The 24,853-nt window shown below is 40.2% G+C and overlaps 1 protein-coding gene across 4 annotated transcripts; it reads left to right on the top strand.

Moving 5' to 3' along the window:
* Positions 1-32: 32 nt before the first annotated feature.
* On the top strand, positions 33-24,853 carry LOC108092974 (ras-related protein Rap-2b). 4 transcript variants are annotated; one of them, XM_017192865.2, is made up of 6 exons: positions 33-284; positions 7,955-8,423; positions 10,654-10,885; positions 17,895-18,092; positions 21,694-21,786; positions 21,845-24,853. In XM_017192865.2, the coding sequence occupies exons 2-6, from the start codon at positions 8,335-8,337 to the stop codon at positions 22,175-22,177; spliced, it is 945 nt and encodes a 314-aa protein (XP_017048354.1). In that variant the 5' UTR covers positions 33-284; positions 7,955-8,334; the 3' UTR covers positions 22,178-24,853. The 4 variants fall into 4 exon arrangements, with proteins under 4 accessions (XP_017048354.1, XP_017048352.1, XP_017048353.1 ...); XM_017192863.2 differs by having other exon boundaries at positions 7,949-8,423; XM_017192864.2 differs by having other exon boundaries at positions 7,937-8,423.

The following is a 24,853-nucleotide window of genomic DNA, read 5'->3' as shown; positions in this document are numbered from 1 at the left end:
ACGCTCGGTTCGCTGCCAGTTTTTCCCGGGAACTCAACGCAGCGTGTTGTTCCATCGCTGCTGCCCCAAACTTTTTATCTCAACAAGCCAACAAAACAGTCCACTTCTAGGCAGAAACAAAAGAGCATCCTAGCGAAAAACCGAGCGAAAGATTCAAATTCTTCTCGCCCAGTGTGTGGACAATCTTTTTTTTTCAACTTGTGCTTCTGTGTTTTGAGTGTCTAGGAACTTGGATTTTATAACACAAAATTTTAATTGATTTGGAAAACAATTGGTGAACACAGGTACCAAAAAAAAAACCACCTTGTAGCAATCTACATAAAAAAATCTTTAAATTGTTCGAAAATTGAATTTGAATCTGTTTAAATAATTTTAAATCCTTAATTAAATTCTTTGCAGTTTTAAGTGAAAAATATATATAGGTGTTGTAAATTGTTTACCTTTTAACCTTTTCAAAATTAATTTTTGGTTCAATTGATTCAATAAACTTATTTCGTTCAATACTTAATGAAACAAAGTAGGCAAATCAAAAACCATAAAAAATATAAATAATATAAACTAATATTTTCTTGACTGAAGTTTCGAAACAAATCGCCAAAATATTTTTTACCGATATTCGCTGGCTACCGCAACATCATCATCGATCCGATTTGGCAAACGATAATTCATTTGTAATCAACATTGATCATAAATAAACTCATCGCTTGTCATAATTAATTCAATGAAGTTTTTTGTTGTTTTTTTTACTGTGATATTTTGATATCGTAAATTATACTAGCTGGGTGACATTGCGCATACGACGCGTTGGCTGCGAGGCATTTTATGAGCAAACTTTTAGCGTAGTTTCGCTGGTTTAATTTTTTTTTTTGTGTGGTTTTGTTTGTATGCCTCGGCAATGATTTATTATTGTGCCATTATTGGCTGACTTCTTATCGGACTTGTCGCAGCTTTTTGCTTGAATGGGATTCTTTTTTGGCGAAACTGCACCGAAGGAGTTTTATATATCTCCCCCGATGTCCGTGTATGTGTATGTTTAATTCATTAACTGAGTAATCGCAATCGATAATGCGATAAAATGTTATTCTACGCACAGATAAACCGTTCTATTGGCAGCGAGTGTAACCATTGTCATGGCCAACTGCCGATTATTACACTTATTACTCATCAATGTGGATGGAAGTTCGCATCTTATTTTTTTCCCAAATATTTTTAGGAATTCCCCGAACACTTAAGTGTACATTTTGGGATCTGTTAATGGCTGGCTTTACGACTTCCTATTCCCCGATTTAATGGCCTTTTGTCTTAGACACACATAGAAATTTCTTTTGGGCCACCGTTTTACCAGCTCAATCAGCAGAAAGATATATATGGGTTCTCTTATCTGTCTCGTGTGTAATCGCCCACTCATTGTTATGACTGCCATGCAGATTAACTCCCCGAGGAATTTGTAACTCCACTCCACGGGTATCCCTGAGTTTTCGGAAATGGCGGGATTAAGAGAGCTCTGAGCGAATTCACCGAACGATTTCCCTGGATTTGCGGCAACAGAGTGATATAGAACAACTACATATTGTTTTGCAGATTACCATATTGAGTTCTCTTTTTTGTATTTATTTTTTTAATATTCCCATTTTTAAAATTGGAACAATTTGTTAATTAAATTTAATTGTCTAATTTGAGCCGAACGATTCGATTTTCACCTGATTTGCAAAGGGCTGTAACTGATTGACGCGATTGCGAATTTCCTATCTCGCTTATCGCGAATAAAGCTATCCATTCAGATATTCCAATTCCAATTCCGAATCCAATCCCCTTCGTCCCCGATGTCGTCGCAGGGAAGCTGAACCCCTAATTGAAACGACGACAATGTGACACCCAGAAGAGGCGCATGGCTTGCGGCTGGATATACTCTATAGTACGTACGCCAGTGGGAGGGGAGTGAGGGGAGCAGAGAGCAACAAGTCAGCTCCCAAGTCGGGGGACAGTTCATTAGGGGATAAAATTCAAGACAACACATACACGAAACTAGTGGAAACTGTCTCATTAGCACGAGCACGCATTACACTTGCAAGAATCATGCGCTGAAAGGCAATTGTGCAGGTTCATGGCTCAAAATAATGTTTTCATTACATCAATATTTTTTTTATTCTCTGGCAATACCCTTGCTAAGAAAACCAGGCTAAGAAAACCTTTTCCCATTTTTTTTTGGTGTTTTTTATATATATGTACACGCACAAGTATCCGGGCTATAATTTCCAACACTATAAAAATTCTAACAAATCGTAGACGTCATTGTTGCTCCTTTTTCTTGTCGGTTGTTATATTATATATCTGCCAACTATTGTTGTTGGAGTTGTAGTTTTCGTGTTTTTGAGCTGAATCTGTTGCAGGCGTGAAAATGAAGTCGAACAGCGGAAGACTGGCGAACTGACAGCCAAGGAAACAGAAAACAGAAAACTAGAGCGGCAAAACAAAAGACAACATCGCACAATGGTCTTATGGGTTTTTAGGCAACTGTAAAGAAAAGAAAATCAAGCGTTTTTCTTTTTTTAATTCTACATGAAGTGCACAATATTTCATTCATTCCTTTTAACTTAGTTTTAAGTTCTCCAGTCGTCAAGTAACAGATCGATGACCTTTGTGTTCCAAGCCCAAATCTGCGAAACCTCAACTAAATGCAAGAAACACATCTTCCACTTGCCCCACTGTGGCAAGCAACAAGCACCACTTCCACTTCCACATCGACATCCACATCCACATCCAAACACATGGCCCATGGCTGATAAGCAGCGCTTGTGTGCCGGCATGTCATTTGGCTGCTTTGGGTCATTGGCTTTTCCTCGTGGAAAATGTCCCCAGCCTCAGCATTCACAACTCAGACTTTGGCTTCTATGCACCAAAAAAAAAAATTCCCCAAGATAACCAATTAGGAGGAAATTCAACAATGAAAATAAAATAAGGGTTTCTTTTTACAATCAAACAAACAGTTTAGAAAAATTGGGAGTTCCGCTTTGTTCAACTGAAATTTTAAAGTAAAGAGTGATCATGGCTCTATTTTCTCCTTGTGTACACTTCGTTGACTTTAGTTGAGTTTGAGTTATAAACGCTTTTGGCCCAATTCTTGCTGCCAATGATAAGAGCCAGCAAGTGTTGTTGCTTTTTTTCGGCTGGTTGTTGTTTTCAACTATTTGTTGCTACTCTAGTTAGTTCTTTTATTTGTTGCTTGTTAAAAATGCGGGTGCTCTGTTTTCTTCATATTTTTTTTTTTTCTGTTTTTTTGCGGCGAGTGTGTGTGAAATTTTTGTAATGCCTGCGGCGAAGATGTCACCCTTTTCCCTTGCTCCCTTGTTTGTGGGGCTTTAAATGTGTGCGTGTGTGTGTTTGCCTAAATTGCCTTTTTCGTGTCATTCATGAGACAGACACAATTTGTGCCTACATAAATGATAAATATGCATGTCGCCCGTTAACCCCACAGACAACCAGCCGAACGAAAACCGCTCTCTTATCTCTTCATGCTAAACAAAACCGACACAAAATGGCATTTATAATTACTTGAGCCCTCGTTTTGGCTGCGGCTTTGCGATTAAGCCGATCTGAAAGAGCCCCAAACCCTTTTACCTCATCCACCCGGAATTACTTTAACAACTGCTGATTCCGACATATCAAAGTGTACGCATATAAAACTCCTGTATAGTGTAAGTGTAATATATTCAAATCAATTTCGACAAGTTTAACTCGATGGGCGACGGGAATGCGAAATGCCACAAAGACTTGGGCCTAATGCCGAATGCGGTCTGATTACGGGGCTTAGTTTATGGGGGTAGAAAGTAGTAAATCTCTTAATAGCTCCTTATTTTGGTAACTGCTAAGGTCACTTGGAGATTCCAAACTAGGTTTTCCAAAATAACATTTCAATTTCTGTGAAAATATCCCCAAATATATTTGTATGAATAACCACAGATTAAATTACGAACATCATCTTGAATCATCAACTATTGGGTTTTTTGGTTTTATTTTTCGTTTAATTCAATTCGATCTCGGAATCGCTTTCGTTTTGCATGACTGTTGCCTTTTTTTTCTAAAGCCTCCTCAGAATTTAGGTGTTACGCATCAGAGTCAAAAAACCGGGAAAAAATTGTGTTTTCGAGGCCAGCACTGCATTGTCATTGTTTTGTCATATATTTTTATACTGCAGGCGATTTTTGCCAAAAACAAAAAAAAAACACCTCGCTTTGTTTCTTTTGTGTGATTTCATTCCGTCTCTCCTTGCTTTCCTTGGCTCTGATTGTTTATTTGTTTTTCATCAGATTTCCACAGCCTACAACCCCTATATTCAACTTTAGGGACCACCTCCCCCGATTCATTAGCATTCTGCCCAAGCAAAAGCCCAAAAACGAAGAAAAAGGAAATTTATTTTGCGGCCCCCCAGAGGAATTCAGCAGTTTATCTTTGTTTGTTCTGGCCATCGTTTCTGTTGTTTCCTGTTGCCTGTTGCTCTGCCAATTGTTGCTGTCCTTTGTTCCGTTTCATCTCATCCTGACGCCTGACGCCCGACGCCTCTCCCGGATTGATGTCCTTATTACCCCTAGTTATTGATATTTAAGTTCGAATCGTGGCCATCCTGTCACAATCAATGCCACTGAATAATAATCTGAATTCCGTGTTCGCCCAGTTTAAAGTTGTATCCCACCAGAGGAAATAATGTGCCTAGCCCTTGGTAATCGCTAATACCCGCCCATCCTTTTATGTGGACCCCTCTGGAACCACCAAATTAAATATCACGCGACAGAAATGAGGTAAAATTTGGGGGTAAAATGAGGGGGGTATGTGGGGGGATATATGGGGTGGCATACCCAGCACTTTGTGGCCCTTTCCGCAGGAGCCCCATCGCCCAAAGAGCTGCTATGAGCTCTATGTACTGGGAGAGCTTTATGTTTATAGTACATGTACACAAGTATTTATGCTTTTCAATTTTAGTGCTGCACCTGGCTGAATGCTTGGGTGGTGGTGTGGGTGGGTTGCTTTTGCTTTTGCCTTTGCTTTTGCAAAGGCGAGCAGATGGGCAGGTGAGCCAGTGCATTCAGGGCCGGTCACGAACATCACCCACACACATGAGCTCCGGTAAACACAGCGGCTAGGTGGCACATTAGGATCCCTGGCTGGAAGTGGGGAAGAGCGGATCGTGGGGAGTCCTGCTAATCTGGCGCATACGAGCCCCACCACAGAAACACTTTCTAGGGAAAGGGCCACCCAGCAAATCTATGTCCGAACTACTGAACCTTTTTGCATTAAATACATTTCATGGAAAATCCTCTGCAATATTCTCGTATATCGACAGACATTTTTCCACAAGCTTTCAGGAGCAAAACTCCTTTGGATTCTTCAAACCGACACACTCGGATTACCTTGAAATATCCCAATTTCCTCAGCTTAAATTTGTCGAATTGTGCTCCCCCTCGGCAGTTCTGCATTTCAATTATTTCATTTTATGTGCGCTACGTTTCACGATTATTTATTTCCAAATACGTTTTACGACCCTCCCCAACAGCATTCAATGATTTATTATTATTATTATCGTTATGTTTATTCATAAATTGCATTGAATGTAAAGCGAAAAATGTTCCAGATAATAAAATAAGCACAACGCGAAAGGAGACGAAAACGATGGAGCAAGAAGCCGTCTTGAATAGAAAATACCTTGAATTTAAATGTTATTTATAATAAATTTAATGGTTAGCTACATTGAAAGCACCTTTAACACTGCCTGTAAAAATACTTTAAGTGCCTCTTTAATTTCCACTTCAATACGTTTTTAAACCTCGACTAGCGATGTCAAGGTCATTTATCTTCAAAAAACCTATGTTATTGTGGAGTTTGATTGGTTTATGGCCCAAGATTGTGAAAAAATATTACCAAAGTTTTATCTAAAATATGAAAAGGGCAGAGATATCGATTTGCAAATAGTTAAGCAAGATTTTTCTCAACATTCTATAGTCTGGGAAACTAGAGCGGAAAAACCTGTGCTCTATTTTCCATCCCCTGAGCTTTGCCATCCCCATTTTCCACCATTGCATTGGCAATTTCGTCGACTTGTGCTAAACTTTATGCAAATCGAATTGTTCAAGTCCAATTGAAAAGTTCAATTTTTTCCGCCGCTTTTCAACTAGACTTCAAACTCTGGTCGCAGATATGAAACAAAGAGGGGAAGTCTGACGAAAAATTTAAACAAATTAATTTAGTAAAGGGAACTAAGGCGACCCCAAAACAAAACACAAGAAACGCTGACAATTTCCGAACGCCTTTTAACTACCGAAAACCTTCTTCCCAGTTGCCAATCCTCCCCTTTCCACGATAATCCATTTATTCAGCTGACTGCAATCAATATGCCGCAACTCGTTTAACTTGAGCAAATTTTTGGGCTCCTAAGCCGCAGCCAAAGTTTCACTGGCAGTTCAGATCAACTGGTCTTAAGACCTACTGCACACACTACACAAAAAAAAAAAAAAAAAAAACAAAAAAAAACGAAAAAAGAGAGCACACACAGCTGCCAAAGCTGACTCGCTTAAGCGCCTTTCAGTCTTTAGTCTTCTGAAAAAGCAAAGGAGCTTATCAAAGGCAAATCTTAAATGTTTAAAAAAGTAGGCAAGGAAAACGCCCGAAAAATGTATATCTACATTAGTCCTCTAAACTCTGGATAAGAAATCATAGCAATTAAACACTAAACTGTATTTATACAAATATTTATACAATAATGCAGTCATTAAAATTTTTACAAGTCAGCCAATTATTTTGATTAAAGTTTAACCTCTAAATTCACTGACAACTGCAATTAATAGTTTGCCTTATTGCATTGCAAGTAGGAAGCACTTTCTCCCTTCCACATTTTTTTTTTTTTTTTGAGTGCTGTTTTCCGGATGGAGTGAGTTGATCCATTTTGAGAGCCACAGAAAATGCATAATGCCCAACAATCGAGTTGGTTTTCGTCTGCTTTTCAGTCTCGCAGACGCAAGGCTGCTTCCTGAGTTGCCCGAGGTTTCCGGCTCTGAGTGCTGAGTGATTTCAAGGCATTTTCCAGCGATTTCAGCTGCTTCCTTGCAACTCGTGTTGCTGCAACTGGAAGTTTGTTGCACATTGTCCAGAGCTCAAAGGGAACGGAAAGAATTTCGCATTTTATTTTACGCTCTTTTTTCACATGGTAATACTCGAGGGATAGTTGGTTAAGTTGGGTTAAGTTGCACCTTTAGTTACATTTGTTGGCTTGAAATGCATTTGATCATTACAACATTAATCAGGCAATTGTAAATCCAGTCGCATTAATGTCAGCCAACCTGCGTTTCACCCTGCTACTGTTAACATAAATAAAGTTAAGGAAGAGCAAAAGCAGCTGCTACAAAAATAGCCATAAAATTAAAATAAGTAGCAGAGCATTTAGTAGGAGCGCTGCACGCGAAGAAAGCTGAAAAAGACAGAGACCAAGGGCTTTCAACTGACACGCCCCACATAAATCTGTTTAATTAGCCAGAGTTTTGCCAGCTCGGAGTAAGTTTAACTTTTTTAAATGCTCTCCAAGAAAGGCAATCCTGTAAACTAACAATTTATGATCAGAGTGGGTAAAAAAAAAACGCCAGCTGATCCTTATGTAGCATACACTTCTATAGCATTCGTTAAAATCAAATAAAAACGTTGATGAACGATAGTGTGTCAGTCGAGTATTAAATATTACTGAATAAACAATCACAGCTCTTTCCTCTTTATTTTAAATTACATTTTTCTGTGCAATATATATTGTGGTTCGCGCCGGTTTTTCATTTTGGTATTTATTTGTTATTTATTTAACCGAACGGTTTTTACTTGAATTTCAATTATCAAATGCTGACACCCAGCTGCAGAAAGATAAGCAGGGCCCTGTAATTTATGGCTTTTTTGTCTCATTCAGAACATTTTCCAGCTGCAGGTAAACAGGGGAATTTGCCAAGGAAATTATCATCATCGAGTCACGTAATTAAAACGAAACGTAAGACGCGCGAAAGAAGAGCAAATATTTGCATTTTCCGGCGGCGGCGGAAAGGGAAAAACGCTGGCGGGGCTAATAATAAACTAAGGACTAAGGGCTAAGGACTAAGGACCCAACTACCGACCGTTAACGTGGCCATAACAGTTTGCCAGTTAGCGCTACAGTTACTGCTCCACTTACACTGACTGCTGATAATAAAACGTCACAGCCCGAATCGAAGGAGGAACACTGAGCACTGAGCACTGAGCAGGGGGCGTTGATTTACAAGTACAAGTACTAGTCGCACAACAAGGACACCCGGGGATACCAAGGATTGCAGGATGCGTGGCCGTCACTTGCGTCGCCGATTCAGCCTGCAGCCCTCTTTCATGAAGGATGACAATGCCGAGGATAAACCAAAGCGTGACAAGTAAGTTATGGCTGAGTAAAGCCCCAAAAAACACACAAAAAAAAACAGAAAACAGAAAAAAGGCTAAAAGTAGCATGTGGACAGGGTTTTACGTATACTTCCCTCAACTGGTTATAAAGCACACGGGTATGCAAAAGTGGAATAAGCGCGAAAAGAAAATGCTTCTTTGGCCAAGCACGCCAATATTCAAGGCTCATAAAAAGACGCAGCCCCAAGGCTTCACACCTGAAGTAATAGTTAGCTTATATGACTCATTAAATTACCCAATTGCAATAAAAAGACATTCTAATGTTTTATTGATTCAGTAAAAAGGCTCTTGAACAGGCATTTAGCTGGCATGTACGAGATATATCCCGAACGAATTGCCCTACCAATTCATTACACTTCAACCGGTATTACTACCCACAAATTCATATTAAACTCAAAGCTAAGCCGACATAGGCGACTTTAAATATCTCGGCGGTATTACGGGGTGACAAATGGCAGACGCGTGTAGGTTTAATGGTGGACTTTGCACCGAAATCATTGGGAATCCCTGGTGCAAAGTCAGCACAAAGTCAACCCGAGATAACCCGAGTAACAAACTGTTGGCAGTCCAAACTTCAATCGCTGCCCGGGATAATTGCGAAAAGAATTTAAGCAGCAGAAAGGGAGGAAACCCAAACGAGACGTGCAAAATTTTAAGCTGAACTTTATCGGAAAAGTGTCAGGAAAAGCTTTTCGAGGACAATGCGGTCAGATCTGACTCGCCGGAGGATTCGTCGGCCAGATGAGCTGGCAACTCATAACTGGCATCTTTGTTTTCACTTTCGGTGCAAACATTTTCATTTCTTCATCAAGTTCAAAGGACTAAGAAATGCAAGAAATTTTAAGCGGTCGACGGAAGGGGCAAATGGGAAAAGGGAAACAGCATTTTCCTGTCCGTCCTTAGTTTGCATACTTTTCTTTTGTTTCGCCTGTCAGGACAAGAATTTCATGTTCTGCGGGCCTTTGATTACATTTTTCTTATTTGTATTCCCTTGTTTTTCCCCGTCCGCTCAAAAAGTATTTGAAGAATGCCAGGAAGGTGCTAGGAAAAATAACAAAAAAAAAGGAAAAAAAGGAGGGGAAGAGAAGACAAAATCGCGCTTATTAAAGTCAAATTTGATCCGTTGTTGGTTAGCTGTCTTGCCTGGGACAATTATGCCACTTCTGCTCCTTGGATTCCTACATTGGATTCCCCTTGGACTTTCCTGATTTATCGTTTCGCAGGGCAAAGAAGGAGGAGCTGTCATCCTCGGATTCTGCGGCTTTGCGGCTATTGTCCACCCGGAAATGGCATTGAGTTTCATCGCCGATGTCCGTGTTCTCCCCCCCCCCTCCCCCTCCCCATCCAGAATATTTCCTGCTCACTTTCGCTGTCAACCAGCAGCAGCAAAAACAGCTGAGATAACGAAGTTCCTTCGTCCAACATGCATGGCGTTTCTACATTTCGAAAACAGACAGAAACATTTCGAAGAAATTCCCCTGCACTTCCCCCCAATTTCGGTTAGCATCTTGGCAATGAATCCGAGTGCTAGTGCAACGGAAAGATGCCAGCACTTACGAAGCACTAAATCAGTCCAAAAGTGATTTAGAAACAGAAACAGTATTTCATACTTTTTGTTTTGAAACGATGTTAAAAGTTTGCGAAAGTACACAAGCAATCTTTGTGAGCTCTTTTTTTCTGTTTTTAAAACCCACTTAGTCTGCAACATTTTAAGCTGCGTTTAAAGCTGACAGCCCTGCTAAAGGCAAATAATTCCCTCGATTCCCAATTAATTTGCAGGCAGAACGAACCCACCTGCACTAACCGAGTGTGCTGTGTATACCAGGTAGTAAATTCACCCAGTAAATACACTCTGTTTATAAAGTGAGGGCCCTTTTGTTTGTTCTGCCTTCGGTTCGGCTCGTAGTTACCGCTTTGTGATGTTGCCGTAATGATTAATTTTAAATGTGGCGCACAGATTTAATGAGTCGCCCATGGGGATAAAGAAAAACCCATTGATATTGGCAGCGCGGGCAGACGGGGGGGTTTTGTTATTAAATCATGCATCAAAATGGAGAGCCAAAGCCTGGCGCAGGCCAGGGAATTAATTAAATTGCACAAACTTAACTCACTCAAGTCACGTTTTATGTTTCATGCTTTTCATGTTTTCCATGTTTCCATGTTCCTCGCCATCACCACCACCCGAAAATTACGCATACGCAGAGTGGGCAGGAACAACGCGGTAGACGACGCCATCGGACCTGCAAACGCCCGCCACAAAATCGTCGTCATGGGTTCGGCCAAGGTGGGCAAGACGTCGATAATCACCCAGTTTCTCTACAATACATTCAGCACCAAATACAAGCGGACCATCGAGGAGATGCACCAGGGCAACTTCTCCATCGCCGGCGTTAGTCTCACCCTCGACATCCTCGACACCGCCGGTTCCTATGAGGTGAGTCCACTGCACTCTAAAAAAAATATTGTACAGATACTAAAGGGAAACCCAAATAGAAAACCCAGCATAGATATTTATTTAAATTATTTTCGATTTTCAATAGGTTGAAAAACCATAAATTTGAATGAGTACACTGTTGACTAACTTTACTTGTTGCCATTTTGAGTGGAAAGATTTTCCAGTGTCCAATAATAAGTGCAAGTAATTTTATGAGTGTACCCACTCTCCACGCTGGCTTCATTAAGTGAATCAAATTGTTTGTGGCCAGGCGGGCTGAAGGGGACCCTCTGGTACACGGTGCTCAGGTGCCCTGGCTGGCTTATCCTGTGGCAGGACTTTCACCAGTTTTAGTTCCCCGAGGTCCTGGAGCAGCAGGGCTTTTAATTTTAAATAACCGGCTCTAATGGGCTGCAACAGGGCGCCATCAGCATTTAGTTGCTTTCAATATACTTTCAATGGGCGACAGCTGGACGGACAACTGGACGGGGCTCTGGTTCTGGTTCTGGTTCTGGTTCTGGTTCAGTTACTGGTTCTTGTTCCGGCTCTGGTTCCCGAATCCCGGATCCGGAATACTTTACTACCTGAACGCTTATTTTTCCAGGAGCACCTGGTCATTATCGTCGTAATCATCATCCTTCAGGTGGCTGCAGCGGAAATTACAGCCTGCGATTCAATTTCGTTGGCACTTCCGCTGCGCGTGAATTGAAATGCTCTTGTTCATGAAAACGAACAGCAGGAGGGGGCGGCTGCAGCGGGCGTGGTGGGCGTGGCACACCTTACGCTACACTATAAACCTTATGAATGCAGGCACAATGCGGGATATATGCTACAAATGGAGTCAGTCAGGCAGAGATTGCAAGCCCAGTGAAGCCAACTGAACTGTGACTCTCGACTCGACATTCAGCACTCGACGTTGTGTCCTTGGCGAAAAATGAGGGAGCCCTTCATGTATCGATTGCACTAAAAAAAATCAAAAAAAAAAATAATAATGAGAACACCGAAGAAGGCTTAAAAATTTGTTATTTTGTAGGTTCGTATTCCCTGTAAAAGGCAACTGCGAAATACGCAACACAGTAAGAAGGCTACCGCATAAGAACTGAGAGAACAAAGGGAAATTATTTGGAAGGGTTAATAAGAGGCTCTGGATTTATTTTTTGCCATACAGCATACAGCATAGCAAATTCCATCTGGCGTCTGCCATCAGGCATCTTCCGTTCGATTTATGAACAATGCAATCACACAAAAGACACCGAGGCCCTGTGAATTGGCCACAGAATACAGAACACAGAACTAACAACAGGATGGGAGGATGAAACTAATGAAATGGATTCGCTAGGCAGCTCAAGCGAATCCCTGGAAGTGGGATAATCATTAGGGGAGCCCGGTTGAAATCAGCTCGGAAATCAGGCGGATCGCAACCCTGGCTTGATGATGGATGCCCAAATAAACAAGACCCCGCACCCTTTTTCGCACCCCGAAAGGCTGTGTATCAGCCTTAGCCAGCCAACAACATAGCGAGGCATAAATTTTAACACATTCACGCATTGCTCATAAATTTTACGACCCCTGCCGTTGAGCCGTTGAGGGTCTCGGATTGGGGGGGGAGGGGCACAACAACTAGGGCTTTTCGGCGGGCTATAGTGCCAGTGCCCCGAGCCAAAATCATAAATCGCCTAGTGGCAGGTCACATCATGGGGCAGTGTGTACATGTGTACACCATGTTGCCTTAATAGTGGTCCTTCGGCAGGACGAGGGGCACGAGCACGGGTCAAGTCTGGTGTCACATAATCCTGATATACGTACCTACTATATATATGCGATGATGGCGAGTGGAAGCAAATTTTCGACCCGTGGGAAGCCCCTTGAAAAGTGCACTTTTTCAATCTCCAGCCCACTTCACGGCATTCATTTCATCTGTGCGGCCCACGGTGCGGATGCGCAATCATTTGCAGCCAAGTGGCCATAAGAAGCGGCATTGTTCCCCATTCCTGCGAAAGACAAACACAGCCACCCGTAGAACACCGCGTATCGCAACGGATAATCTTCATAAATGTGGGTTATACAAGGTCTGAGATAATTTGAAGCCAATAAATGTTTCGATGCGACTGAAACACGATTGCTGTTGTTATATTGATTATATTTGTGTCATAACTTCCACACTTTACAATGGATTCTTGCAATGCAGTGCTGCATTGCATTAAAAGTAGAAAATTACAGGTTCACCAGTTTAAAAAGTAACAGACTGGGAACTAACCAACAGAAACGGGCTTTAAGCCACGCTATCCTTTGGGCCATAAACCCCCCGGATTTTCGCAGTTTGGCCAAATAGTTTTCACGCTGGCTTAGTACCGCAAGGTCCCACCATGCGTATGAGCGATATTTTTGCGTGTGCCAAAAGATAACAGGCCGCAGGCCACCACAACCTCACGCACACTTCCGATCCCATTTCCCGACCCCCAAACCTCTTTGTCCACCACCCCTGGGGTGGTCCAGGACTCTATCAATATTTGTTCCGCATTTCCAGCGGCAACTGAAATTACTGGCAAAACACGACGAACAACTCCACTGTTTACCTTTTTGCAAATGGTATTTGCACAAAGATTCCAATTTGCAAATATTTTTTAAATATGTACAGCAACGGTATGAAAATAAAAACACTACATGTGTAGTGTATTTTCTTTATTTGAAGTCTTTAACTTTGACAGCGACCCTAATATAAAGAAACCTGAATTCATTGGTTAACAATATATTTATGAAACGACCTTAAAATATGAAAGCGTCTATAATTATCCCGCAGGTGTTCTTTCCCATTGAGTCGAGTTGCGAAATACCTCTTATTCGCCGAATTTCGATAATTGTAATTAAAATAGGCTGGCCTAAAATAATAGACCAAAAAGCTGCCATTGTTTGCCAGCCAGTCAGACATGTAATTGGATTCATTCACCCTTTTTTTTCCACATTTTCGATTTTGCAAATCAATAACGCAAACGTTGTGAGTTCATAATGGTATTTTAAGAGAGATATGTTTTTTCTGGCTAAAATTAACCCGAACTGTGTTCAATATTGTGCCCTCATTTCCGACCACAATGGCTTTTCAGGGCTCGGGATGGTTTCTCATCGAATTAAAAGGTAAAATCATTGGTTGTAGGCAACATCAGAGCAATTGAAAGAAGGAAGGGCCGAACTAAATAAAAATGTGCCATCCATCGTTTACCTTTAACATTATCGTGATGGATTAACCGAAATAAAGTACTTCCAGATTGCTCACATGGCTTTGATAAAATAGAACAGTAAGCTTGGAAAAATCTTTTCATTTGGGTTGCCCAAATTAGTTCCCATAGAATCTCAACCTGCTTTCTTTTACCACAGAGCTGTTATAAATGTTTTTATTAGATTAGAAAAAAGCCTTCCCCTGTCCGACGCTAAAATGTGTCATTGACAAGGACTTGCGGCAGCAAAGAATAGTAAATTCAATGAGTAAAGGGCTTGACACATGGAAGCTCACGTGTAAATCTAGTTAGTGACTTTCGAACTAAGTTAGAGCTTCTGCATTTTGTTTCAGTTAAAAGCCGAATCAACTAAGAGGAGCGTGCGTGTTTTTTGTTTACCTCCGCCCAGTGGGGATGCAATTGGCAAGAGTGCGGCATCAATTTCCTTGTGCAAGCCAAAATTGAATCAACTTCGGTCGGAACAACAAAACTGGCTGCATCGTTTCCTCTCCTGAATTTACTGTACAGAATATGCGATTATTTTGCGATAGATACCAGAAGCGCGCTTGCATTTCCCCAGCAGTATTTGCCAAATGATTGCCATTGGAGGTCTTTGGGTTTCCCGCAATTCCATTGGCATCCATGACTAGAAAACGCATTCGAGTTGAGTAAAACAAAGGTCACACAATTGGAGTCCGTTGAGAAATCAAGAGATGCCATCAGGAACAGAATAGCCACTTCAAAAATTTTAACAAATTATTGAAATTCCCAAATACTATAAATCAAATTCTTAGCTAAACATCATTAACACAATTAAAACTGTCCTTCATTGATAGTTGGTTTTTACTGTACACAGTTATAGATCTAATTGGGTGCTAATTTCTCTGAGTGCAGCTAACATAGAACAGACGAGAAGAGGAAGCGGCTCAGTGTCGTGGAAAATCGACTAAAGAAAGTAAATTGGGCAACAGGGCGTATGTGCAACGGGAAACTCAAATGTAGAAAATGCCGGAGACCAAAGTTTTTGAGGCTCAGAGTTTGGAGATGAGCTGCTACCATTCGACTTCTCTTCTCTACCTTGGGCGTGTTATTCACAGTAATATCATAGCTATCATAACAATAGCAGAAAAAAAAACATTCCCAACTCGTTTTTAATGGGAAGAAAACATCGGCTTCTCTGGCAAAAAACAAGGAGCAGAACTGCAGAAAAAAAATAAAAAGACTTCAAGGGAAATTCCCTAGAAGAAAAGTTGTTAGTCCCATGATAATGATTCAGCTGAATGCAAGAATAGCGCTTAACAAAACAGGTTTTAAAAGCTTGCATTCAAGAACTAGACAGAAATGAGAAAGTTTTATAATTCTCAGAACATAAAATGAATTAAAGTGTATTCTGTATGAAATCCATTTTTTAAGTTTACTTTAAATTTAAGCAGAATAAGTTTTTTAAGCCAAAACAATAGAAACAAATGAAATTATTCGGACAGGAATAGGGTTGTATGAATTTTATTCAGTTCTGTTATCAATTTGTCAACCAATGCTTGTGCATTTACCGATTTACAAACGTTTACATTTGGTTGGGGCTCCGCGTTCGGGTTCAGGTTCAAGTTCATTTACAAGGTCAAGGATTATCTTTCTCGCTTTTTGGGTTATCTGAACTGCATGACACTTGGTTGGCCATTGTATCTTTTTTTTTTGTTGTTATTCTTTTTTAAGGGTTTCCTTGGGCATTCGCTTTTTGTTTTTCGCTTGTTGGGGTTTTCATTTGGGTTTTCATTTCTCAGTGGCCTGCACATTTCAATGGTAGCCTTTTTATTAACACGGACTAGTCTCGGGGTCTCCCTTTTCCGCAATTTCCCGACTTGCCTGTGTGCGTAGTCAATTTGAAACTAACTCGTCAGGCACATGATTTTAAAAGCCATTAGGACTGGGTGTGTTTTGTGAAGTTTGCTGGGACCGTGCCACTTTACCGCCCACTTTTAAATTCAACTCTTCCACCCATTCATTCGAATTTCCCAGCACTCGTATGTATTTTGTGCCCAAAATGCTGCGGCTGCGGTTTCTGCCTCTCCCCTCTGACAAACGAAAACGGAGCTGAAGACGACGACGATGCCAGTGAACTGTCGCCGCAGTTTTTCCACTTTTCCCCAACCTTATACAATCAGTTTCCCCGATTTTCCGCACGCTTTTCCCCCTGTTAAGCTCGTGTTTGTGTATGTGTGGCTCTAATTCGTTTCATTTGTGCCATGATTCATATGCTATTCAGTGAAATTGCATTTAAAAAAACCCTCAGTACATAGCCATCATTTCCTTGCTATTTGACATAAATTGGAAAATTAAATTGAATTCCGCACAATCTTTCGAAATACCTTAGTGTATACATTATATCAGTTCTTAAAGGTTCCCAGTTTTTCTACGTGTAAACCTCCATCAACATAGCTCCCCGAAAAATTGGTGGAGTACTCCCAGTTGTCCTGGGAATTTGAAAGATTCAAAACACAATTCACAAATTGTACACATGCGAACTCAGTTTCGGGTTGGGCATCCTGCCACAATTGTGAACATGCAATGACAAGGGGTCAGAGGTCAGGTGGGAAAGGGGGCTGGGCGGCGGCAATGGTTCCCATGGCAGAGGTCAGGGCCAAAGTGGCGGAGCCATGAAGGACTTTTAATTAAGCCAGAGACAAACAGGGGCGCACTTTTGTGTAAATATTAATTAAGGAATTTAGGATTGCAAAATGCGGTGGCTTTTGTATATGCAGCACGGCAAAGTGATTTTCGTTCTTTTTACCCATTAGTTTTAATCGTCGTCATTTAAGTTTTTACGACAAAAACGATTTTATTTTTATTTTCAGAATCTTACACAAAAGAATGGTAAAGGCTTACGGAAACACTTTTTTTTTTAGTGTATCGAATAAATGCAATTAAATGCAGTTATGAAGGGAAATCAAACTGTTGCCGCAAATATTCGCCATTCGCTTCTCTTTTACGAATTAATAAAAAATTGCGACTTGACTGAAGGCCGAAGAGAAGGTGCGTAGTATCACTTTTGCTTTCGCAAAGCTAAAAATCAAGCAAAATTATAAAATTTAAAACGCTGCGTAAGCACTTCCGTGTGATTATATCGCCAATTTTGCAGCAATTTCTTTTGGAAATTGTTTGGCTCGATGGCGAGAACATTAGAAAATTATGCACACCCGCACATGAAAGGAAGTTTTTTTTTTCTCTCTCGCTTTTTCATTCCACTTGAGGGGAAATTTGAAAAGTGTGAAAATGTTTAACGGGCATAGAACTCAAAATTTACATTATTATCCGTGATTATTCAAATATGTATGTGCGTATGCCAGCATGTGTGTCAGTAATAATATGCAAATTGTCATTGAGGAAACAATTGTTGTTGATGGCTGTCGTTGCTGTAATTTACATTCCTTGTTCAACACTTTAACTCATTTTCCTGCCCACGCATTTTTCCACGGCAGACGTTTCAAAAGTTGAAAATGCGCATATTAAGATTGTTCGTGGCATTGCATTACAAAGGCTTAAAGATTATTTGTTTAAACGGTTTGGCTGTTAAAATTTAATTTCCCGAAATCTAAAAAAAACTTTTTTATAGGCCTAGAAACATGAAAGAAAATTCCTTCCCCGTTAAGATAAAATGATTTTTGGCCATTTTATGCAGGTCTTACCGAAAAAAAATGTCGAAAAAATGGAAAAATAATTTTTGCAAAAACAGATTTAATGATTGTTTGTCATCAAATTGTTTATGATAAAATGTATGTTTATATTGCTGTTTTTTTTAGTTTCCGGCGATGCGTGCTCTCTCCATATCCTCGGCAGATGCCTTCATCCTTGTATACGACGTAACTGATGCCACAACCTTCGAGGAGGTGCGCACAATTCGCGACCAAATCCACGAAACGAAAGCCACCACTGCGGTACCCATTGTGGTTGTTGGCAACAAGATCGACCTTTTGGCCGATGGAGAAACAGAACGCGAGGTGAGTCCTTAACATGTCCCTGAATTCCACATAGGCTTTAATATTTTTAAGCCACAAAATGAACTCCACAACAAGACAAGCACCTAAATTAAAATTGCATAAAAAATATATTCTTTGTTTCTTGTAAGTAGAATAAGAATTCCTAACTCCCTCGTCTTGAGAGAGGAGGTCACACAGAGGTCATTGGTTTGCTCGCTCTGCTAATTTGCATCAATTTTAATTGCTATTCATGCAGAAGGAAAGTGTGACTGCTCAGTTTGTTGTCTCTTCTGTGTGGCATTTGCTCGAAGGCATGTTTATACAATAACCGCTCCATTTTGCCACTTTTGACGGGCCCCTCTGCCCGGGAAAATGTCCTTTTTTGGCTACGGGACACGAGGCATTTTTAGCAATTATGTAAAGTTTGTGAAGCGCGCAGGCCGAGGGTGGAAAAAAGGACAAACAGTTTAATCAAAACTTTCAAACTGGCAGCGTGGGGGGCTAAAAGAAATTTAGTTAAACAATTTGTCGGAATTTTCGCAGCCGAGCTCCCCGAAATCCGAAAATGATGAGCACAGTGTGAACACTGTGTGTACAATTTGAGCTCTCACTTTATGCGCACTCTATTCACTTTATTTGTGGTGCAGTTTAATAGCAGCCAAGGAACATAAAACACTGGCCAGCTGTTTCGGATGTCAGAAGCAACGACAAATTGTAACATTTAAAATGTCAAAATGGGCGGTGGGCGGTGGGCGGTGCGTGGCAAATAACGAAGGCGTGGCCGTCGAGGGGATGCAACAAAATATCACTCAGACAAACAGACAGACGCGCTGGAATAAAGTGCAAACTATGCGCGAAACTCATACAACATGAAATGACATCAAATGTGGAAGCACTAGGAAAAATCAAAGATTGAAACAGAAATAAATTTAAAAGAAACAAGAGTTCTTATTTTTAAAACTTTAAATGTTTCTTAAATTTTTCTGCTTAAATTAAAAACTTCGCTAAGGACTTCCCGTTTTAATTTTTAAATAATATTTCTTGCTGTGCCATCATTTTTCGCTCTTCCCTTGACAGCTTTTGCATAATTAGTGAAAAGTACGCAACATCCAGAAAAGGAGGTTTGGTAAAAATATGAAAAGCCGGCGGGCATCATCAGAACTGCAACTGCGGTTCCTTTCCCCACTTTCCTGCAAGTTGCAGAACTTTTGCTGTCTCCTGCATAGCAAATTTCCCCGAAAGAAACGAGCTGCAAGAATTTGACAGAGGAAATATAAATAAAATGCCAACGGCAGACTGAAATGAGGAATGCGATTCATTTAAATGGGAACACGGCGACAGCCAATTAGAAATGCAATACCCACCAAATGAAATTCATACTGTTTTCATACCTTTGCGGAGGTTATTATAATTTCAGTCAGAAGTTTATACGCAGTGAAGGAGACACCTCAGACCCCATAAAGAATATATATGTATTCTCGATCAGCATCACGAACTGAATCTAACACTATATTTTGAGTGGCTTTTCGGTTAACATTTTAAATGTTGGGAAATTTGAAAAGCTGTAGATTATATCATAGTTTTAACCGTCGGGAATAAAATTGTTTTCCGTTTCCGTTGAACTACCCAACTTACAGATGTTTATGGGTCACCGCCAAAGCAATATGTTTATAACATTCCATACATATACGTAAATTCTTTTTGTTTTCGCCAACAATGAGCAATCAGCTGCCACGTGGTCGAAATAATCTCGAATAAAATAACCTTAAATGTGGTAATAATCATAACCGCCAAGCTGATGCGAAAGTCGATCCAAAGCCGTCGTACTTTGCATATCTTAAGTGAGCATCGCTTAGCCGGTGAATTTCACCCCTACATAAGTTTCCCTACCCAATTTCTGGCCTCAGGGCCACACACCAAAGTGATTCTAATAAATTCCGGGCATAAAAACTAAAGAAAACACACGCAAAAAAAGGTACGTATATGGTAGGGTCCGGAAAGTTTGCGGCGGAAAAGTGCAAAGGAAACTCTGCTTTGATTGTCAAAACTTGAAAGCGAAAACAGCCCACAAAAATGCGAGCAACTGAAATGAAACCGGAAATTTGAGTTGTTCAACCGAAAGCTAAGAGTTCCCCGGTCTAAATCATGATATTTAGTATGAAAAGATTGAGTTGCCAAGTAAAAGTAGATATTTTCTATAAATTGGTTTCCCTTGTCAGATATATAATTTTAATTTATCTTCAAGTATTTTTTTTTGAGAATAGAATAAGATTTAAATGGAATTGAAGTTCCTTTTGGCATGTGAAAAAGTTCTTGAATTGTTGGCAATTCGGTGGGCACTTCTTTCCTTTGGGTACTTTGTTTATATATTTATCAATTTAAAATCCCTTTGCTTTTTTATTTGTTCTCCTTTTTCCGACGACAGTCACAGTTGGTCAACTTCATTTGGGGCTTTATAAATTTTAATTTGTTTGTTTATCTTTTCCCCATCCTTGGAGTTTTTCGTTTGTTTTATTTGTCACTTATTTGGTGCGTTTTTTCGACGTTTTATACGTATTTATGCATAAGTAGTTTGGGGCCCACTGGCCGCACTGTTGTCTTCTTTCTTTCTCAACAGTGAGTTCTTCGTTTGCGTGTATTGACTTTAACCGAATTCTGATGTAATAAAAATGCAAATTGCCATCAAACGCCAGACTGTCGCGCTCCTTTGCTTAGCCCCTCGATACCCCTAGTTGTCTTCCGCCCCATCTCATCATATTCATTATACACCAAAAGAAAAACTGTTGATATATAATATCAATTCGCTGTGGAAAACCTTTCTGAACCGATCATTGCTTAAACTCAATTGTTTTACTTTCGATAAAGAGCATTTCCAGTTTCATTGTCTTGTAATTTGAAAAAATACAGAACAAGTTCTTAAATTAAGCTTTATGTCTTGCTCATTTCTCACGGTGTCCCTTCCCCATCTGTATACTCCTTTTTTTTGGGGGCTCCTTCGCCTTAGCTTGGGTGTATTTTTTTGTTCAACGAAGCGAAATCAACTTTTTGTTGTCGCCTTTGTGATACTGGGCCCCTTTTTTGGGTGAGGCAGCTTTAAACCTGGGAAGGAGGGGGTGGGTTGAGAGGGGAGCGGTGGCTCTAAAATCGGGAGGTTCACGTGCCTTTTTGTTGTTGTAGTTGCTCACAACCGCTCTTTGAGTTTGTTCATTTGGAAGAATTAAGCCCCGATGTTCGGTTCGGTTCGAACTCAGCAAATTTCTAGCCCCGTCCTAAGACCCTGTCCTTTTTTACCTTCTTTATTTATTTATTTTTTTTTTTTTTTGCCATTTTTTGTTGCCTTTTTCTCATTTATCGCCGCAATTTAGACGTCTAAAGGGATTTTCGTTACCGATAAGAAATAATAAAGTTCGTGTTTCCTTTTCGGGGGTGCGGGGTTAAATTGATTTTAGTTTGGATAGCAGAGGTTGTGCTCTTGTGGGTAGATGTATGCGAAATGAGTTAATTTTTGATAGTTGCGCTGAAACGGTTTGCCGTTTCGCTTCTACAACAAATAGTTCTTTTACAAAAACCCTCTGCTGTGTCACATTATTTTGAGTCTATAACCTCTGATTTTCTCTTGTAGGTTGAGTACGCCACCACAGAATCGGTGGTGACTGTGGATTGGGAGAATGGATTTGTGGAGGCCTCGGCCGCCAGCAACGAGAACATCACTCAGGTGAGTCAACTCGCTTGTCAACCGAAGAATTTCGCAGCTAAAGTGGCATCGGTTTCAGGTGTTCAAGGAGCTGCTCGCCCAGGCGAAGATCACCTACAATCTGAGTCCGGCCCTGCGCCGTCGGCGCCAGTCGTTGCCGCAGCAGATTGGCAACAACGGACCCGGCACCCCGCTGCACCACCACCATCACCACGGCCACCACCACCAGTCGCAGCAACAGCACCACAGTTCGGGCGGTGGCTCCTCCGCTTCCACCTCGGCGGCGGCAGCAGCTGCAGCAGCCTCCGCCGGCGGGGGCTCCCACGCCCCGACTCCTGCCCAACTGCAGCACCTCCAGCGAATCCAGGAGCGGAGCTTGGGCGCCAAGCGCAACTCGTGCAGCATTTCCTAAGCGGGAGCGGAATCCGGGGATTTAAACGTCGCATCACGGCAGCTAAAATACTAAAGCAAAACTAAAACGGTCTCCTACACAAAGGTTTTCAATACTTTTCCAATAACGCAAAACAAAATGGGACTTACTTTACTAAACTAATTACCAAAAGCCACAAGTCAAAGGTGAATAGAAGGGGTCGAACCTTTTTCCAAGGGAATCCTAGAAGGTGAATATGGTCTTATATTAAATTTGGGTTTGACACTCGTAATCACTTGAGGCGTCAAGTCACTGCAATGGTGTCTGAAAGAATACTTAAATATATTTCAATTCCATTATATTTTGATTTAAACTATTCTTTTGGACAGGTTCAGTGCAGTGGCTTTAAACCTCTTGAAGATTAGTGTTCCCTTTCTTCGATTTTCCAACTTTTTACATCTATCCAAATCGACCCGCACTATTTTGAAGAGCAAACTCGACTCAAATGTACCTCCAACTTGCTAATATGATCCAATAACTTTAGTACCTATCTCAAAGCCTCTGGTTTCTCAAACTCAGCTCTCAGCATATTTATATATGGAAAGGATATATTGTGGTATAGAAAATGGAATCGTTAGACAGCTATAATTTACTCAGATAAAAATACAGAAACTATGTAGTCCCAAAATCGAGGGAAAGACCATTCTTTTATGTGTGTGTCTCGGAGTATCTTTAGATCGGTTGTTGTGTGCGTGTCTAGTTAAAGTTTCCCATTTCCGACAGATCAGGAAATATTTATTGACTTATCTGGGTATATATTTCCCTAAGGACAGCGAAAGCATATTTTTTTAGACAATAGGTCATTAGAAACGGATTTCTCCTAGGCGCCAGTGTTGAAACGCTTGTCGAAGCGCCGGCAGCCAGTGTTGAGAATCGAAAGTGAAGGCTAAGAAACCGAAAGCAAATGCATAGTTTAGGAGTATCCCTCTGATTGACAAGGCATGACGATACCTGTAGAAAAGTAATGAGTGTACATGATTTTTTTTTTTTTTTGCTTTTTTGTTTTCTAATTATGGTTAGTTTGTAGTGTTGGTTAATACGAGGCGAAACAAGATTGAATCAAATGGTTAAGATTGAAAACGCAATGAAAACACCAAAGAATAAGACAAAGACAAAAGCAAATGCAAATAATGAATACGAGTACGAGTATAGAAAGATAGAAATATATGTAAAGATGTAATGGTACGAAAAAGTATAGTCGTGTTTTAGAGTTACTTTTGAGATGCAAATCGTTAATCGGGCCAATTTGAAACGCAATTGTTATGTTGCATACATCGGCCAACACGCGAAATTTATTTGTGGTACAATAAAATATATACCCGGACTAAAGCCGCAGAAAACCCAAAGCTAAAGAGAAACAGAGTGTTATATTTATACCATAATAATTATACATATGTATTGCTACAAGAAATACTTCAAAACACTTATACCGAATTACTATGCGAATACAAATACTATACAAAAATCTTAAGGAAATATCAAGGCAAATCTTAAACTTATACAGATATCGATGTGTTGCAAATGAAATGAAATCGTCAAAGAATTTATGTAATTATTTAATTCCAACAAATCGTACAATATCAAGCGTATATTTGCATATATATTTGTGTGTGTGTATCAGTGGTTGTCTCAAATACAATATATGGTAGACCCGATCTTTGGCAGGCCAAAGTACGTTAAACTCTTGCTGTCTGATAGGTATATTTCCTTCCCGAAAGGTTTGTTGTTTGCTATGTTCAACAATAATTAGGAATCTGAGGTCATAATATTGAGTGTCTATATGTATATCAGCCGTGTTGTTTAAGTAGGATTCGCTTGCAAGAGCTTAATCAAATATCATTAAACTGGCCAAGTGGCGAGCACCCGAAGAGTAAAGGGGAATATGTGTGTGAGTAGATCCTATTAATACGGGTATGAGTGTGAGCATTCGTAGAATAATTCCCATTACAATTGATTTAGTTAGGCGACGCACTGTGACCAATTTTAAAATTACCAAATAGGTTCAATTACGAAATTCAGTTCAGTTCGAGGACACAGTGCGTTAATTAATAAAAAGTAAAAGCAAAGCCACGTAGAATTGATTAAGATGTTAGCAATCCCGATTGTTCGTCGGTATTAACTTCTTGGGGCCTGTGCTCGTGTCCACAAGAACGAAAAGATCGAAAGAAAATACTGCATAAGAAATAATAAAACTTATATAATAATTGAGGCATATACACAGTCAAATACCAAAGTGATTTGGCAGAGAAGGCAGACCATTCAATTTTTAATGGTGTAATAATTGTAGACCCTCAGAAGTAATTTATCTTAAACGGTACGTTTTTTGGTAAGGATTTTGTGGGCGTGAACACAGGGCACTGAATCCATAACCCCATAACATTACCCAATCCCCATTTTTCCAATTTTTTTGTATCGGATATATCATTTTTTAAACATTCTGTAAACATTCTTTGAAAGCGAATTTCTTTGGTTCCTAGGCCAGAACCTTTGCAGCTGGATATCTTACAAAATAAATATATATTAATATGAATATTTACATACGGCAATACATACATATATGCATATACTGTATACATACATATACATAATGAATAATTATAAATGTAATTGATAAAAGCGAAGAGACAAGAAACGGAAATAAATGCAAGGGCCAGGGAA

The sequence above is a fragment of the Drosophila ficusphila genome, unplaced genomic scaffold, assembly GCF_018152265.1.
Source record: "Drosophila ficusphila isolate 14025-0441.05 unplaced genomic scaffold, ASM1815226v1 contig_198, whole genome shotgun sequence".
NCBI lineage: Eukaryota > Metazoa > Arthropoda > Insecta > Diptera > Drosophilidae > Drosophila > Drosophila ficusphila.
Note: the sequence above shows the minus strand (reverse complement) of the source record. Positions and strands in the feature narration are given on the sequence as shown.